Source organism: Monomorium pharaonis, chromosome 2 (genome assembly GCF_013373865.1).
Source record: "Monomorium pharaonis isolate MP-MQ-018 chromosome 2, ASM1337386v2, whole genome shotgun sequence".
NCBI lineage: Eukaryota > Metazoa > Arthropoda > Insecta > Hymenoptera > Formicidae > Monomorium > Monomorium pharaonis.
This window is the reverse complement of record NC_050468.1, coordinates 4,279,604-4,299,943: the sequence shown is the minus strand read 5'-3', so window position 1 is coordinate 4,299,943 and position 20,340 is coordinate 4,279,604. Positions and strand designations below refer to the sequence as shown.

Genomic DNA, 20,340 nt, shown 5'->3' with positions numbered 1-20,340 from the left:
ACAAAATAATTACAATTTTTCATTTTTTATTTAAGTTTTTCTAAGAAATGTATCAATTCTCAGAAATTATTAGAAATATACAGAAATATTTAAAAATTCTCTAAATTAATCAGAATTTTTCATTTTTTATCTAAGTTTTTCTGAGAAATTCTTATAAAAAATCGGAAAAATTATCAGAAATTTTGAGAAAAATCTAAAAAAATTCTAAAAAATTTTTCCATCAGGGTACTGAGCTTCTATATTATTTCTTTGAAACTGAACATTGGATCTACATATAAGTACTGATAAAAACATGATCTGCTTACCCTGATAGCACAAAGAGTTTTAGTTATGTTGCAGAGACGTTTCAATGTTTCAATTGTGTATTATCACATTTGTATTATTTCTGAGATTACCATTTTTTTAAACATTACATTTGCAACATTTCTGCAATTATCTTGATTCAAACTTTACATTTGAAATATACTTGCAACGTAGTATTTTGTAATATTACAAATACAAAATTTCTGAAACCTTTCATATGATATGTTTGGCGCACATTCTCGGCAACGCGGGTACAGCGCCAAAGAGCATTAATGCAAGTTACGTCTCATGTCATGGCATCCTCATGTATATGCATATGGGTTATAGGTGTGTTTATGGTAAATAAATATATAATTATATATAATTTATTTACGGTAAATAAAAAATAAAGATTTGTACAAGTAATATATATTTTGTAAATATTTATAAATCTTTCATAAATATTTTTATAATATTTATGATAGATCTTTATGATTTGTCAAATCTAAGACCACAAAAATATTTATAAAATATTTGGATAATTATTTGTAAAATATTCAAATAAATGTTATAAATATTTTGTAAATATTTTATAAATATTGTGTGCTGTCTGGAATATAATTTAGTTTTATCAAAAGAACAGAACAAAAACATTTTTATAAGTTATTTCACATGTTATTTAGCATATGTAAAAATCAGTAAAAAACTGTACATTTATATTTATACATACATATTTATATTTATTTATAAATATTATTTAACTATACGTTTCATGTTTCTGACATCTATTGAACTGATTTATAACAAATATGTATTCATGAGCATCAAGTATTCATGGATTATCGCAAAGTGCTAGGTCGCGTACGATCTTCAAAGTCAAGCAATGTCGATAGCGGTTCGGAGTTGGATGGGTGACCGCAGAAGTTAGGCAGTGCCAGATGTGACTATGGTGACTATTTTTTTTTACATTATAATTATGTTATTTCAATATTTTTCACAATAGAAGTGCTGCATATATAGGGCATGTACCCAAAATATTTTCTAAAACGTCAAAATAACGGCGACTTTTACTACCTGGGATAGTCATATTCTCGTAATATTTCAGAAACGTTCTTGCGGACCAAAGCGGACATTTTGACATTGCTGCAACATTACAGAAATATTGCAGAGACATAACGTAACGTAACTGTAATAGTTTCAACTTTTCAGTGTTATGTCTCTGCAACATTGCAGAAACTTTTCTGTGCTATCAGGATAATTAAAGAAATAAGCCATATGTTTTGTCGCTTCGCTGAGTACGACGACGTGAGCTCGAAAGCTTTCCGCGTGTGCACGCCGGTATAATTTCTTCGGGACGACGCGGGCAGGATAATAAATTCTTTAGTTAAAATATTAATGCACTTTATTATTCCCAAATAATATCTCCAATACACAAGTTCGAAATCGTCGAATTCATGTGAGACCGCGTGGGTCACGTGTTAGATTAATGGCGCCAATGCGTCGCGTGGCACGGGGGGCATTATTAGCGCCCCCGCACAGATTTTTGCATAACGCATAACGTATGTACATAAGCAAATTGATTGGTTCATAAGCAAAGTGCTTAAGAAATTCAATCAATCGAATTTCTTATGCATTTATGTTATGCGTTATGCAAAAGTCTGTGCGGGGGCTCTTACAAGGTGAATCATTGCATGATGTCATGACATCAATGTACGTCATGTATAAGTGAGCCAAAAAAAGGCTCAGAATGCAAGCGCGAAATTGAAACGTTGAATTAATTGCGTATTATTTGCATATACTTACAGGTTTTAAGTGTTTTTTATGTGACTTTGTGGCTTTGCTTACGAGACTATCGCGAACAGGAACACTCTGAAATATATATATATATACGCTTAATCTCTTGCTACATACATTTTATACAATAACACAGCTATATTTTTTATAAAATCACTTACAGTATGTTTTTAATGTTGCTTGTAGTTTTGGTTTTACTCAACGCAGGTTATCGCACAGGAACACTGATTAACGCAAAAAAATACTCAGACTATCGCATAGGAACGGTTAGGAATACTTCAATGTACCGAATGCAGCCATATTAGATTCTTGCATTCTGAGTCATTGTGATTGGTTATTACTTTAGACTACTGCGCATTCACGGGAATGGTTCACATTCACTCACACTTGACCGGAAGTGAACGTTTTTTTAAATAATTGCTATGTGTAATTGTTCATATTTTGTATGAAAAGATTTGAAGTGCAATTAACAAGATTTGTGAGTCATTCGTTTATTTGTAATTAATTAATTATTTTTTCACATGACACTTAGCCGGAATATATTAATTGAATAAAGTTATTATACGAAATCGTTTGAAGTTTGTATGAAAAGTTATGAAGTTTGAAATTTGCGCATTTTTTGCATGGATTGTGCTAGACAGAGCATGCACTTGTGGCCAAGAACCATGAGGATGTGACCGTTGCGCATGCTCATGCTGTTACATATTGTCGGTAAATTTTGGCTAATTTTCACGAATTAAATAAAATGTATTTGGATCACTCACAAACCTTTTTGATCAAACTTCATAATTTTTCATACAAACTTCAAACGATTCCGTATAATAACTTTGTTCAATTAATATATTCCGGCTAAGTGTCATGTGAAAAAATAATTAATTACAAATAAACAAATGACTCACAAACCTTGTTAATTGCACTTCAAACCTCTTCATACAAAATACAAACGTTTACACATAGAAATTATTTAAATATTCACTTCCGGTCAAGTGTGAGTGAATATAGTTCATCTAGTATCCTTAGAGCCGCCGCACAGACTTCTGCATAATACAAAATACATAATGCATAAAAGAATTATGCATAATACAAAATACATAATGCATAAGAGAAAGACCAATCAGAGGTCTTTATTTCTATTCTAGGGAGGGAAATCGATGACTCTGATTGATTAATTTTCTTATGCGTTATGCACTATGTGTTATGCAAAAATCTGTGCGAGGGCTCTTACATCATGGTTCTGCATGCGCATTCTCCTTGCAGGACGATAAGGGCCGAAGGGCGTCAAGTCGGACCGAAGGGGGCCAAACGCGACGCGTAGAAATACATGGAAGACGACACCCTGATAGCACACAAAAGTTTCTGCAATGTCGCAGAGACATAACACTGAAATGTTGAAACTGTTGCAGTAACGTTACGTTATGTCTGCAATGTTTCTGTAAGGTTGCAGCAATGTCAAAATGTCCGCTTTGATCCGCAAGAACGTTTCTGAAATATTACGGAAATATGTTGTGGCAGCTTTCGGTTAGGTCTCTGCAATGTTTCTGTAAGGTTGCAGCAATGTCAAAATGTCCGCTTTGGTCCGCAAGAACGTTTCTGAAATATTACGGGAACATGACTATCCCAGGTAGTAAAAGTCGCCGTTATTTTGATGTTTTAGAAAATATTTTGGGTACATATCTTATATATGCAGCACTTCCATTATGAAAATATTGAAATAACATAATTATAATGTAAAAAAAAAAAAAAATTTATATTGCTTCTTAACAAGCATCGTTGTCACATCTGGCATTGCCTAACTTCTACGGTCACCCATCCAACTTTGGACCGCCGTCGACACTGCTTGACTTCGAAGATCGTACGCAACCTAGCACTTCGCGATGATCCATGAACACTTGATGCTCATGAATACATATTTGTTATAGATCAGTTCAATAGATGTCAGAAACATAAAACGTATAGTTAAATAATATTTATAAATAAATATAAATATGTATGTATAAATATACAGTTTTTTAAATAATTTTTATATATGCGAAATAACATGTGGAATAACATATAAAAATGTTTTTGTTCTGTTCTTTTAATAAAATTTAATTATATTCCAGACAGCACACAATATTTATAAAATATTTACAAAATATTTATAATAATTTATAATTTATTAGAAAATTTTATAAATATTCATCCAAATATTTTATAAATATTTTTGTGGTCTTAGATTTGACAGATTATATAGATTCATCATAAATATTATAAAAATATTTATGAAGTATTTATAAATATTTACAAAATATTACTTGTACAAATCTTTATTTTTTATTTACCGTAAATAAATTATATATAATTATATATTTATTTACCATAAACACACCTATAACCCACATGCATATACATGAGAATACCATGACATGAGACGTAACTTGCATTAATGCTCTTTGGCGCTGTACCCGCGTTGCCGAGAATGTGCGCCAAACATATTATATGAAAGGTTTCAGAAATTTTGTATTTGTGATATTGCAAAATACTACATTGCAGGAACATTTCAAATGTAAAGTTTCAATCAAGATGATTGCAGAAATGTTGCATGTAATGTTTAAAAAAAATAGTTTCAGAAATATTACAAATGTGATGATACACAATTGAAATATTGAAACGTCTCTGCAACACAACTGAAACTCTTTGTGCTGTTAGGACAGCGAGTGGAGCGCAGGGATGGACCACCAAATTCAGAATTACTTATCACCATAATACATAGTTTGTGGCTTTTTCTATATGTATGTTTAGCGTTGCAAGCGCTATCACATTGCTTGAGAACAAAGAAAAAAAGAAAGGAGATATCGTATTTATAATCAATTTTTTAAATATTTATATATACATATGTATATATATATATATATGTATATATACACACACCACATATTATATATACATATATATGTGTCATTATTTTGTAACATCCGCGAGTAGTTCGTATTTACACCAAAAGGCTCATAAAAGAAAACCACCCACAAATTATTTGTCGATGTATAGTGATCGCTCAATAGGTTTATCTAACAGCAAAGTGTAGTATCATTTTTGTCATTCGAAAAGAATCCCTTGGGCCTCCGCAACTTGAATAGAGCTTCCGAGAATTAAGAAAATGTAAAAATAAAATTTTAATCTACTCTTCATGTTTAATTAATGAATTTAATCGCATTTTTATTGATTCCTGAATTCTAACTTTTTTATTCGGGTATGTATAAATAGTTTTAACGTCAGATAGAGAAATCAAGAAATTATGAGGTAAATCTTGATTTGAGATTGAACAATTTCCACAGGCAGGTAGATTAAGGAGGGAGCGTCCGAAATGGCCACGTTTGGAATGGCCACGGAAAATATTGCACGGGGTTCAATTTGCCCATGTTCGAAACGGCCACGTTCGAAACGGCCACGTTCGGAATGGCCACGTTCAGAATGGCTACGGAAAATATTGCACGGGTTTCAATTTGCCCATGTTCGAAACGGCCACGTCCGAAACGGTCACGTTCGAAATGGCCACGTTCGAAACGGCAACGTTCGGAATGGTTACGTTCGGAATGGCCACAGGAAATTTTACACGGAGTTCAATTTGTCCACGTTCGAAACGGCCACGTCCGAAATGGCCACGTTCGAAATGGCCACGTATGCTTTACTTGATTTCCGATACAATGCACATGGGTTAGCGACTTGGACGGGGTGGGTGCGAGAGAGGAACTCCCTTTGCACCTCCCCCCGCGCGCGCGCGCGCGCGCGTGTGTGTGTGTGTGTGCAAAGCATTCTCTGCACCACATAAATTTGCGACTTTCTACGCAAAACAAGATGCTCGTTAAAATACGTATGTAGATATTTAAATACAATGAAAAATAGTACATCGAATTGACATCGATTCGACATCGAAATTATCATTTTGATGTCGATTTGACGTCGAATTGATGTCGAATTTATTTTTCGCTGGATTTCTCTACTAATATTTATGTATTTTTTGCATGGCTTGTGCTAAACAGAGCATGCGCTTGTGACTAAAAGGCATGACAATATGACCGTTGCACTGAGAAAAAAAGTAATTGATTCAACAAAACGTTTAGTTGCGGGCTGTCAACAAAAGATATACTTAAAATAATAATATTTGCTGTTAATGCAAGTGCAATAACGTTGATTGGATTATGTATTTATTTAGCAATACCATATATTGTTGTATTGAATATATCTTTTGTTGGCAGCCCGCAACTAAAAAATTTTGTTGAACCAATTACTTTTTTTTTTCAGTGTGCGCATGCTCAAGTAAAACATACGTGGCCATTTCGAATGGGAGCGTCCCAGATGCGCACAGTAATAAACGGACACCACCTTGTGGCATTCAAACGGACACTCTGTGGGACTCACTCTTTCGAACGTGGCCATTTCGAACGTGGCCGTTTCGAACGTGGCCGTTTTGGACGTGGTCGTTTCAAACGTGGACAAATTGAACTCCGTACAATATTTCCCGTGGCCATTCCGAACGTGGTCATTTCGAACGTGGCCATTTTGAACGTGGTCAAATTTACGCGTGGCCATTTTGAACGTGGGCAAATTTTATCCTCATTTAAGGATACTAAACGTATACAGGATCTTATATACATGATCGACCGTTCTCTGATGATTCCCATGCTATACAGATACTGTAGGATATTTGCAGGTACGTACTATGCCGTAGGAGAAGCGGGACATAGGAAGATACTTAGATTGTACTATAGTATATCTCAGTACGTATCTCGATTGTTCCCAGTACCTACGCAATCTATTCCGATATCTTGCGGAACGTTCTCAGAATCTACGTATGCTGTGTGGGTACATATATATATATATAAACTAGAGGTCAGATTTTTGCGTAATCTAAGGTCGCATGTAAACTATTCATTTTCAAGATTGACGAAGTATTCGCAAAATTATGCAATAATAATGAAAGGATACTATTCTTAAACTAATAATGCGCGTCAAATGTTACAATATCATTAATTTAATAGTTGCCTATCGTTATTATTATGTACTCAGACGAAATTTAAATAATCAAACTAATCGAAATCAAGAATAAATTTTTAACTTTGTTAATGCAAAATATTTGTAAAAGATATCTATTTAAAGATATTTTAAAATAATGAAAGTAACAAAATGTATGCTAAATTTTCCATGTCAGCAATTTTTTATATTTACGAGATATTAATATTACGTAGTCGATAGTATGGTTAAATAAGAAATAAAAATTTTTCCGCGTAAATAACTTTTGTAAAAATGTGTATATCTCATCATTTATTCCACAAAATGGTCAAGACTATTGAATTACGCAAATTCTGCGTACATGTATATATAAACAAGTTCTGTACTAAAATCGCTTTAGTAGACAGAAATTGCGAAGATGATTTGATAACTCGTGATCTTTGCAACAAGTCCACAACTATTGGCACTAACTTGTACATTATTATCGTCCGTATTACGATATTTCAAATGCAAAATAAACAAAATTAAGTAAACAAGATTGATTAAATTCTATTTTTAAACCGTTAAAATCAATAATTTTGATTCGTTTTTTATTCTTAGTGCAGTAAATAAAGAAAGCTTTAATGACTAACACATACGAAGATAGATGCTCTATAAAACAATAAGGAAAGGACTAACCTTTGACCTTACAGATTTCGTTAAATTTTTAATATGTTATATTATACCCTTTCACTAATACGCAGTAAAACAAACTTGTAAGAAGTTAACCTTCGAGTCTTAGAATTAAATTATATTGAGAATTGAATACTAACTTATGTTACATTATGTTCGAATATTAAAATATAAAGAAGATGTTAAAAAATAAGGACAAAAAAATTTTTTAGCTTAGCTGCTATTTTTTGTTTTCTTTTCCAATCATCTCAATTATACTAAATTTTGCTACTATACTCAAGTACTATAGGTTTGCTAGGTTATGCTAAAATACATTACTTTTAAATAATGATTATTATAAATTATAGATTAGACCAGAGACTCTAAGACTTTGATCATTTTCTTTTTAGAAAAAACATTATTTAGTATCCTCCTGGAAATTTATCTTCTTTAAGCGAACAAATAATAAGATGCAATGACAAATTTATATTCTTATATGTATTGATATTTCTATAATATAGTGAGAAGGATATCTTAAGAGAAGCTTAAAATTATAAAATTATTTATTAAAATCATTCATGTATATAGTCATTTGCATTACACACAAAAAAATAAAAAAAAGAATAATATTAAAATAAAAATTATAATAACATTAAAAAGTAACATTAAAAATAATGAGAAAAATAGTTTGGTATATCTATTATCAATTTATTAATATGAAACATGTACGAACAATTTTTCAAAATTTTCTTATTTTTCTTCTTTCTTTATGTTTCTACTGCCTCTTTATTTTTATTCAACATCTAAAGCTATTACCATCGTCTTGGATTGTTCCAGCTCCTGCAGGAAAGGAAAGGTGAGTGTATCATTTACTTTGAGAACTATTGAATTAGACAAATTTAATAACGAAACAATTTTTCGTTGGCACTCGAAATTAGTTTTAGGAGTAAAAATTGTTCTTTGAAGAAAAAATATTTTAAATAAAAGTTTCATGATTTCGATCACATTTTATAAAAATATGAAAATATTGCAAAAAAATAAATAGTGGAAATTTTTTAAAAAATAATTAATTTTTTGAAAATACATATAAAAAAAATTTTATATACAGTACTACTAAAACCATAAAATTTTTGATCAAAATGTTTTTTCATGTTTTTAGATAATATTTGCTTATAAATATATGTGATATTTTTTTAAAAGACGGCAGTTTTCTTTTTATTTCTAAAACTGATTTCAGGCACCAACAAATAATTATTTCGTTATTAAGTTTTGTTTGTATAATCTATAATTCTGCTAAGTTGCATTTTTTTGAATTTTTGAATGATTTTTATAAAATGTGCTATGCCTAGTACACGTTAGTATTTTTGGAACATAATTACATTAAAAGTACTTTATTCTTATGTGTGATCCTTAGCTTTCTGTCTATAATTCGAGGTTTGTAACAATTCTTCAATGTAGATGATATTGTATCTGAGTTATATTAATCTAGTACAAATTAGCACAATTTTCATATTATTTAGCATAATTATATTAAAGAGCAATTTATTTTTGTGATTCTTAGCGTCTGAATTCTCATCAGATAATTATAAACATAAATCATGGATATATACCCAGCAAACACCAAGTTACATGTAACGTGCCTGTTAGTTGTAATTTCCCACTCAACAATGTAATTGTAATGTAACACGTGTGTTATATTACAATTATATTATTGAGTGGGAAATTATAACTAACAAACACGTTACATGTAACTTTGTATTTGCTGGGTAATAACATTTTATAACTTATTGAATTCTTTGTTTACATTAGACATTAAAAATAATTTCTTTAATATGTTTATTCTCTTAATTTTATAAATAATTTAATCAGTGTTAATTGTGTTTTATAAAACGGTGTATAACATTTGAGAAACGTTTTATCGATTCTTTGAAAATATTTTTTACTTTTTTTAAAAACAATTATTTATAAAGTCGCAAACACACACATATTATAATTTTTAAAAATTATTTATGTAAAAAATGTAATTTTTTATATTTTTTTATTAAAATTAATTTTATCTTTTTGTAGCTTTTTTTCGAATTCTTTTAGTATTTTTGTAGATAATTATTTTTAAAATGTGTGATAAGATATTGGTACAATTATTAATGAGATTTTATATAATTATGTAGTTATTATAATATTTAAAAAATTAATAATTTTGCACAAGTCTTTTATATATTTTTTTATTGTAAAAAAATAAAGAGAGAATTAGTAAAGATAAAAGTCTTAATTACTTTATCAATCGTTGTGAAATGTTTTTTTATTATAATATGAATCTTGCACTGTATAATCTGCTACAGCATAAGTATCATTATACAATAAAATCTCAATACATACGATTTATCATGTTCAAGCATTTCGCGACTATCCGACATAAAAAGTTTTCTTCTGATGATATGCATCGGTTCCAGCATCGCATTTCCAACAGCGTGTTACCGAACCACGATGCATTTCTCACGCGGATTGGCTGCCATTGGTTGATGCTCGAGTATATCCCGCGTTAGTCGCAGTCGGTGGAACTTTCAAGTGCTTACTAACAACAGACGAGCTTGTAACTTCGCTCGTCGGCTTACTTGACAATTGATCCAATTAGAAGATTCCCTTCCGACAAAACGTTACCAATCCATTTTCTGATCGCTCGAGAGTGGTTCCCTTGAGTTGGGATTTAAAAATGCTTTCCGCGAGACACACAAGGTTAAAAAAAGGGAGATGTATAATAAATCTCTCAAATAGTGACTCTCGCGTTTAATTGTCTATTTAAAAATAGTTAAACGAGATATTATAAGCGTGTTTGTCTTCGCTGGCGTTAACAACTCTGGTTTTCTAAAGCGCTTTTATTTCACACTATTAATTTCAAAATTAATATGATAAAAATTTTTAAATATACATTTAATTAATATATTGTTAATATAATAAGCAACAAAACTATGTATGATAATAAAATAAAAAAAGCCTCTGTTCCAAATTTTAGTTTATCTTTTCTACTTATACTTCTTATTTTTAAAATTTATGTTATATATGTATGTATTTAATTTGTCTATTGTAAATATATGATAATTACCTTGATAAGTACCGCTCCTTTTAGATAGATAAAGTATATTGCCGTTTCTCAAGATTTCTAAAAAGCTCGCTAAATTTCTTACCTTAAGTAAACCGCGACGATCAACGGTGGTCGTTCCTGTCGAAGGTCCGTCACCTTAATAGGGTGCAGAAAAGCCGGAATGTGTAATCTGGATCTTGGATAAAGCGGTCCGTGCGGCACCAATAAGGTCAGCGAATCATCTGCTCTGAGTTCCTTGTAATCCGCCTTGTTGGGCGCGAGCGGCACTTGGCCTAGAGGAGTGACTGGCTGTATTTGCACTCGGGGTCTGCAGAATCCTGATCCACTGTCAGCCGAACTGCCACTGCCGATGCTACTACTGCCGCCACTACTAACCCCTCCCTCTTCCGTACGCGGTTCTAGTACGGAGTAAGCAACCTGGATCAATCGTGGCAGACTTTTGGCGACTTTGACACGGCCAGAAGCATCGGGTGGCGGTAAAGGTGGCCACCAATCGGCCGGTATGGTAATCTGCGCGAGGCACACGCCGTTCTCACCATCGGGACTACAGACGGCCGTAAGCGCGGAAGATGATGAAGAGGAAGAATAGCCATGTCCAGTGCTGCTTCTGCTTGCGGCATTGCCCCGCGATGGACTAGCCAAGCTAGCATGCAACACCACACAAACCCGTTGATGCCGTGCCATCAACAGTTGACGTCTACCACTGGCCTCACTGCCGGCATGGAAGAGCACCCTGAGAACGGGCGAGTCACGCGGCACGCTATTGCCCACCAGGTGAGCTGACATGTCCAAATGCCGAGCGCCGAGTTCCTGTGCATCCAGGATAGTTGCTGCAGTGAGATTGCGTCGCGTCTCTGGTCCCGGCAGCGCGTCTAACGGATCGGGAACTATATAACGTGCCGGTACGGTTTGTTTGGTACTGAAAGGACCATACGTAGCCCGTACTGATACCGGCTCGCTTGTCTGAAAGACGGTGAACTTGTCGATCGAGAGGACAGAACCAGGCGGCGGCGATGGTACCGCACTTCCCGCATTATTGTTGTTATTGTTATTATTATTCGATGCACCCGTAGATAGTGGCGGGATAGTGTCCGATGTGCCGCGGGCCGGGTAATATTGCCGCGGTATGTGTTTTAGGAAGAATCCACCATCCTTATTTTCGAAGTGAACTTCCACTGACGCCGCCACGTCTGAAAATACAAAAAGAAATGATATGATTAAACGTAAATTTCAAGTTTGCTTGTCTTATAATTATACAGTTACAATTAATAACATATGTTTAATTAACCATTTTGATAGGAGTTAATAAACAGAATTTCTGGTTATTATAATCAGAAAATCAACTGTTTGATTACTCAATCAAATGCTTTGATATGCAAACAAACATTTATGTGTAATAACTATAAGGAGGTAGTTAACGTTTTTTGGTTAGATCTACAGAACTTTTAGTGCACTAAGGGAAATTGTTTAGTAATTATTTCTTTTATGATAAGTAGTAAAACTTGTGATATGTGATTTATGAAGTGCTTTACACACCCAATCATTTAATCATGGTATTTCGACCTATCTAGTGGTCGAGACATTTAGTCTCAGTTTAGTAATCTTCTTTAGATGTGTATACAGTATTGGGATAAGCAATTGAGATAGTCAATTTATAGCTTTTGCTAAGACGCTTTCTTTTTTTGGTCTGCTAGTATGTTTTGTTAACACATTAGAGCTGTAGAAGAAATAAAAGTAAAACCGTCAGATATTTAAAAGAATAGAGTTTCGCACAATACATCAACATATTTTAAGGTATATAAAGATTATGTGAAGTAAGTATATATACAGAGATAATACACAGTACAGAAAGCACTTCTGCATAAAGCATAAAAGCATAATGCATAACGCATAAGAGAATTAATCAATCATAGGTCTTTATTTCTATCCTGGGGAGAGAAATAGACGATTCTGATTGAAATGTTTTCATTAAAACTTTAATATGTATGTACTATAAATTGATATCAATATTTTTTTTATAAAAAATATTATTGAACTTGCGAAAAATATTAGAAATTTAAAAATTTATTTAAAATTGATATTGTACATAACCAGTTTCAACGTTTTCTTTGTGTAATTAATATTGTTTTTCCAGAAGGTTAACTGTCATTACATTTATTTGGTTGTCACAAAATATGTATAAAATAATTAAAATATTTCTTTAATCTTTACGAATTTTAAAACAGTACGCCTGTTTTGATTTATTTCATATTATTTTTTTTTATTTTTATAGTAATTTCTTTCTCTTCTCTCTGAATTTTCCTGTAATTTTTAAGAAAAAAATTTTGATGTAGTTTAATTAATGTATAGCAGAATTGAATAAGCATAATTGGTATAGATGTGTTATTTTATCGACAAATTAAATCTCCATCATAAAAATGTTTTTATCGACTACCGTAGTGATCACATGAATTAAATAAATGTAATGACAATTAACCTTCTGAAAAAATATTATTAATTACGCAAAGAAATCGTTAAAACTGGTCGTGTACAATATTGAATTTAAATACATTTTTTAATTTTCAATAGTTTTTCGCAAGTTTAATAATAATATTTTTCATAAAAAAAAAATATTGATGACGATACATAATACATACATATTAAAGTTGTAATAAAAGCATTTTAAATTGTTCTTATAACAAATTTATTATAAATAAACAGAATTAATTTCTTAATGAAACTCTTATGGAATATTCGTTCAATAATTAATTGAACAAAGATGTTATTGTCAAACGCATTTGAAATTACCTTTATCACTACCATTTTTGAGCGCGCAAAATTCTAGCTGTCATTCGTGATCTTTAAATTTTTCTCATTTAAAAATTATTATAGCCTCGACATTTTCGTATTAGAATTTCCTTTTCAAAATGTTACAAAGAACTTGTTATTAAAAAATCTTGCGCCAGTTTAGAAACACCCTGTATACATATACAATTATGTGTTATAGAATACTTTTTGAATGTTTTTAAGAATATCTAAACAATATCTGTAGGTGTCTATTATTTTTCCTTATTTAATTATTCTTTTTTACTCTTTTTACTACAGATACTATTTTTCAATTCTGCAGATATTATGTGTATTCTATGCTCCTAAATATTATAATCGTCCCACGTTGCACCTTGGCCTTCAACGACGGCAACGGTGATAGCGAAGGTGTGCGATTTCTCTAACAATAAATCATGGTGTTTAACGCAAAGTCGACAATTTTTCCTATCGCGTCAATGGTACACGACGTGACGAAAAATGGAATCACCGGATTGAAGAGCTGATGCGCGCTCACGCATCCGAAAGTTGGCGCAGGTGAGCGGAAAAGTTGGAGGTTGCTGGCTATACGAGGGACAGGACGGGACGGCGCGGCTGTGCTCCATCCGGACATAAATTTCCGAGCAAATCCCGGAGTAAGCGCCAGCTGCCCGCACAGCCTCGCATAAAATGGAGAAAAGCTTTGGAAAAGCGAGAGGAGGCGAGGGAGAGAAATGAGCCGCTCCCTCACCTACCTCCGATTCGATCCACGTCGCTTATCTCCTGTCTCACAGCGCCCCGTGGACCAACCCTCTCGTTTCTTCTGTGCTAACGTAGCTTCTATTTCAGCTTTTGTTTTTTTTCCGGAGATCCGATAACAGGCGATTACATTAAAATGATTTAGTGGGGTTTCAACAGGACTTACTGCTACATTGTAAAGCGAATAAAGCATGGTGAAAATAGATAATATTACAATGTATTCAGAAAAATGTTATTTGCTAATTTTAATTGCAGACTATATGTTTTACGTGCAAATATTTTTCCAGTGTGCAATTTGTCCAATACCGATAATTTATGTGATAAAACAATAATTTATTATCAGAATATTAAGCGATAAAACATAATTATTTTTTGTTATTAAATGTTTGAACGTGAGTCTGTATTGCACACACTTTATGTTTTTGCGACCTATTATACTGACATGTCCAACCGGAAAAATAAAACGCCTTTATAATTTGAAATTGATTGGTACATTTAGTGAACCTCATAATTTTCATTTTTATGAACCTACAATCGACCTGCATTCTTGTGTGTACGCGCGTTTTCCGATTTAATGCATCAACGACGAAATCTAACGCACGTTTAAGCGGGCATGTATACCTACATACGTCAAAATAAACCTTAATTTTGTAGAAAATCAAAAAGAGAAGTCGACGAGTTTGTTTTATTTGAAGATCTTTTTTATTTCTGTTAGCGGATTTTTTAAGATTTTTGCATAATCTCAATTGAATTACGCGCATTTAATTATGCGATCGTTTTTTACTCTTGATACTCTAAAAAGGCAGCTAGCGCTGTCAGTGTCAAATCTGATTGTTAATCTACAAGGCATGCAGTCGTGGAACGTAGTCGCAATAAACAGTTTGATATAGCATACGATTTTTAGTTTTGCAATTATAACATTGGTCTTTCAAGCCAGATGACAAGCAAATTCGGCATTCAGATTCGATATTCAGACAGAAAATTCGGCATTAAGTTTGGCGCATACAATTTTACAAAATCAAGAAACATGGTGTAAGATGGCGGAAATCGGTGGTTTATGCAAGACACGAGGCTATGTAAAGGCAAAATTAATAAGGTTGAAAACAGCGGTATTTCAAGCTACGGACAATATCGATGATGAGTTTGACAAGATTTAAGCAGAAACAAAGTTAAAGGCACTAGAGAAAATATATCGAGACTTTAAGATGGTGCCAAGGCAACTGCTAGAAATGATAAATGAATTCACCGCAGATGACACAGTCGAGGACAAGATTTTTAAGAACAGATCTTTTGGGGTAAAGGCGTTGTTAAAGTAAGTGGTCGTCGTGCACTGGACAATACAGAAGCGATCATGCAATTATTGCAACAGCGAACCGAGTTAATTTGGCATATAGGTGCGATTCTAGAAATTACGACGAAGCGGTCATGACACCTACATTATCGGCAGAGAGAAATGAGATATTAACGACAATTCTGTCACAGCAAATAGATTCTCGATCGTGTAGCGAATGCGTCGACATTGGCAAATGTTGAGACTAGAGTCAAGCTACCTACTATCAAATTACCGCGTTTCGATGGAAAAATGGAAATACTTTTCCGACAACTTTCGTTCGATCATACGCAACAAACCACATTTATCTAACATCGAGAAATTTTAATACTTATTATTGTTAGATTCGCCGGTTTCGGGTGATGCCCGGAAATCATCGAATTAATCGAGTTTACGGGACAAAATTATAATGAGGCGTGGGAGTTACTTCAACAACGATACGATGATCCCCGATCGCTTAAGAAAAAACACATTCAATGTCTATTTTCGATGCCTACGGTAGTAAAAGAATCTGTAAGGCTCTCCGAAATTTGGTTGATTATACTTCCAGGCACCTCGGATGTTAAAAGTTTTAGGTTTACCCATCGATACAAAAGATAATTTAATTATGCACATGATGGAAACTCGTTTTGATGTAAAAACTCTTCGAATCTGGGAGGGGGAAATAGGAACAAGCGAAATAGCGAGTTTAACTGACATGTTGGAATTCTTAAAAAGAAAATACCAGACTCTAGAACGCATTGAATCCAGGACAGTAGACAAAATTAAGAAATCACCTAAGGATAATGAGCAGCTAAAGGATAAAGCAATAATAAAGAATATTCCACAACTAATTCAAAATCGCATTCTTTGCTAAGAGTGGTGCGAATAAAAAAACATCTTTAGCAGCTTCTGTAAATTCTGGTAAATGTTATTACTGCGAGGGATCACATTTCATATATTTTTGTGATAAGTTTCTATGTTTACCAATTTTGGATCAAATTAAAGAGGTAAAGCGACTACAGTTATACATAAATTGTCTACGAAATGACTATTACGTGAGGACATGCAAAATGGATATTTGTCGAGAATGTTCACAAAATACAATACGTTATGCCATCAACTGCCAAGGGATGAAGACTCGGTTGAAACTAAAACCGCAAAATCTTTCGGGAAGGCCAATAACGAGTCGAACGTCAACGTGGCAGTCCATCATTCATCAAACGATCTTAAAGGATGGCAACTCGTCGTAACGATTCAAGTATACCAATTCGCGTTCTTATTGATAACGCAAACGAGGTTAATTTTATTACTCAATCGGCTTATAATAAGTTAGATTTAAAACGCAGTAAAGTATCGGAAGTCGTCACTGGAATAAATAAGGCTGAAAGTCGAATTCACAATGTCTGCGAAGTTCACATTAAATTAAAATGTTCTGCTTTCGAGATTAACGCTCAATGCTTGATCATACAAAAAAGTCACAAAAAATTTGTCTCCTATGCTAACTGATCGCAACAAATTGCAAATTCCGTCTAATCTCAGTTTAGCTAACTCAGAATTTTACAAGAACTGCCCGATAGATATGCTAATTGAAGCAGAATTTTTTTTCTGAATTATTTGAGACAGGAAAATCGAAACTAAAATCAACTAGTTTTGCATAACACCGCTCTGAGATGGATAGTAACAGGATCAATTCTATCTATTTCTCTAGAAAAATTAACTTCTAAATGGAACAGGATAACCTTACTAACTTGTTCATTAAAGGCTTGTAAAGCATTGCGCGATAATCTAGAAAGGTTTTGGGAGTTGGAGCGGTACGAGGACGCGAACATACGATTTTTATCGAACGGTGAGAGAAAATGCGATCAACATTTCAAGCAAAATACCGAGCGTGCAAGTGATGGCAAATTTATTGTAAGATTGCCATTTTGTAAAGAAAATTTATCTATCGGTAATAATAAATAGTTAGCTCTTAGAAGATTTAATCGCCTGAAGCGCCCACTTATGAGCAATGCTGTAATTCGCGATCGCTATATAAAGTTTATGCGTGAGTATAAGGAGCTTGGGCATATGTCAGTCGTAGACGATTCTTCCAACAATTTCAAGACTATTGTCTATTTGCCACATCATGGCGTATTAAAAAAATCGGACAGCACGACTAAGTTACGTGTTGTATTTGACGCATCCGCTAAAAATAATGAAGGTATAGCTTTGAACGATGCTCTTCTTAAATAAAAGAATATCGTTTGAACATTGTGACACAAACGCCAGACCTACGCTTCGTATCTAGCGATTTGTTGTCTTAGACAATTAGCCACGGAAGGTAGCGATAGTTATCCATTGGCAGCGCGTGCATTATTAAATGACGTTTACGCTGATGACATTTTTGGAGCAAATACAGTCGAGGATGCTCATATTTTACAAATACAATTAACAAGCTTGTTGAGAGAAGGTTGTTTTAGCACTTACAAGCGGCGCTCGAATTTATAAGACGTGTTGATGGATGTCAATGAATTACGAGAATCAAATCCAAAATAATAGTGCAAACGATATCATTAGAACATTATGGATTGAGTGAAATTTTATATCAGATGAATTTCAATTTATGGCAGAATCGGCGGAATGCACATTCATAAAACGTAAGATCCCAACAAACACCAAGTTACATGTAACGTGCCTGTTAGTTGTAATTTCCCACTCAACAATGTAATTGTAATATAACACGTGTGTTTTTGCGACAAGGCTTTCCGAAAGCGCATGTATTTATATACAAAAATGGATCAAAAATCATATCAAAACAGTCAATTTACAATGTTTAATGGCTAAGGTAGCCGCTTTGAAAAGGTTGTCCGTATCCAGACTAAAGTTATGTAGCGCTTTATTGTTAGCTAAGTTGATCTATAATGTGAAACGAGCTATTCAAGTATAAATTGACGAGATACATGCGTGGTCCAACTTTATGGTTGTTTTGTATTAGCTTCGTGAAGATATTTCGCGATGGAAATCTTTTGTATCAAACAGTATAGCAGAAATTGTTGAAATTGTACCGGCGATTAACCGGAAGTATGTTAGAGGTGTTGAATAACCTTGCGGATTTGTTAAGAGGAGCTACATCGGGTCAACTCAGAAATCATCTATGGTAGAACGGACCAGAATGGCTAGTTGATTCTCGCCAATCAACTGCAATAAAGAAACCCTCTTTGAATCTTCCAAACAAGACGTTTTCGACGTTAAAAGCGAAGTCAAAAAAAATCTCGAGCCTATAATGTAAATATACGTCAGATCTTCAAACGAGATAATTTATCAACTAGCCGAGAATTGTTCAAGTTTGACTAAAATCGAGCGGTTACTAGTTAATGTTTACCGGTTTATTGTCGCAAAAAAGACGAAGACAGAATTTTGACTAGATTATCACTGCAAAAATTCACCGCAGTACGACGAGAGATAATAAGATATTCACAATACAAATATTTCTTCGAGGAATTAAGGAGCTTGCTTGCAAAACTTAAGCTGAGTCAATTCAATCGGCTGCACAGTTTATATGCCTTCCTGGACAAAAACAACATTCTCAGGATGAACGGACGACTTCAAGCACCTGGCACTTCGAAAGAGAGCATCCCATTTTGTTATCCGCACAATGTAAGATAACTCCTTTATTAATCAAAAAGGAATATCATGCTTTATTACATGCCAGTCCACATTTATTATTGGCCTTACTCTGACAACGATATTGATCATTAAATTTAAGAACATAATACATCAAGTTTGTCGTTCCTGTGTTTGGTGTTTTCGCAACAATTCCAGAGGTTTAATGCAAGCAATGGGATCTCTGCCTAGAAGAATTACGTCTTCCCGGCCATTTGCTATCACTGGCATTGACTTTGCTGGTCCGATCATCACACTTGTCAATAAAAAGCGTGGTAGGAAGACATGCAAATCTTATGTTGCATTATTTGTTTTTTCACAAAAACAATCTACTTGGAAGCGACTAGCAAATTGTCCATAGCAGCCTTTTTGGCAACGTTACAAAGATTCATAGGACATTAAGGAATGCCTATCGGAATTTGCAGTGACAATGCCATGAATTTCGTGGGTGCCGAACGAAAATTAGAAGTTTTACATATTTGTCTGAATTTCGATTAGCGGAACTATTAGCGAGACATTGCAAGAAAGATGTATCAAATGGAGCTTTATTCCTCCTTATTCCCTGTATCTGGGAGGCTTATGGGAGGCAGGCGTGAAGTCCTGCAAATATTTGAGAAGAGTGATGGGCAATACCTTATTCATCTCCGAGAAATTATCTATTGTTTTAATTCAAATCGAAGCCTGTTTAAACTTCCGATCAATATCCTTTTTCATCTGATCCGTTGAGCCATTAACGCCTAGGCATTTCCTTGTTGGAGGACTACTGCCCCGTCTTTCTGATCCGGATGTTTCAAATATAAAGATCAATCGTCTCGATTGATGGGAAATAATCCAGCGTTCAAGATTTTTGAAGACGGTGGGCGGCTGAATATGTGGCAAATTTACAAAGCTGTGTCAAATAGAAGACTAGACAAGAGAACTTAAAGATAAATGACCTTGTATTTCTAAAGGAAGAAAATCTGTCCCTTCCTCTTGAAGTGGAAACTTAGGCAAGTTATTAAGGTTCATACCGGTCCAGACATCTTGGTAA

At 33.6% G+C, this 20,340-nt stretch overlaps 1 protein-coding gene and 1 long non-coding RNA gene across 3 annotated transcripts in view; both read right to left on the bottom strand.

Annotated features, from left to right (window-relative positions):
* The window catches only part of LOC105833146 (transmembrane protein 132E), a 301,760-nt gene that overhangs the window by 68,004 nt on the left and 213,416 nt on the right, over nt 1-20,340 (bottom strand). For both annotated transcript variants that reach the window (XM_012674627.3, XM_012674629.3), the window contains exon 2: nt 10,899-12,006. In XM_012674627.3, coding sequence (XP_012530081.1) covers nt 10,899-12,006 — 1,108 coding nt within the window. The remainder of the gene's footprint in view (nt 1-10,898; nt 12,007-20,340) is intronic.
* On the bottom strand, nt 1,239-3,904 carry LOC118644284. The gene is made up of 2 exons (XR_004962095.1): nt 2,238-3,904; nt 1,239-2,151 (listed from the first exon to the last, which is right to left on the bottom strand). It is a non-coding gene; the product is annotated as an uncharacterized LOC118644284 (long non-coding RNA).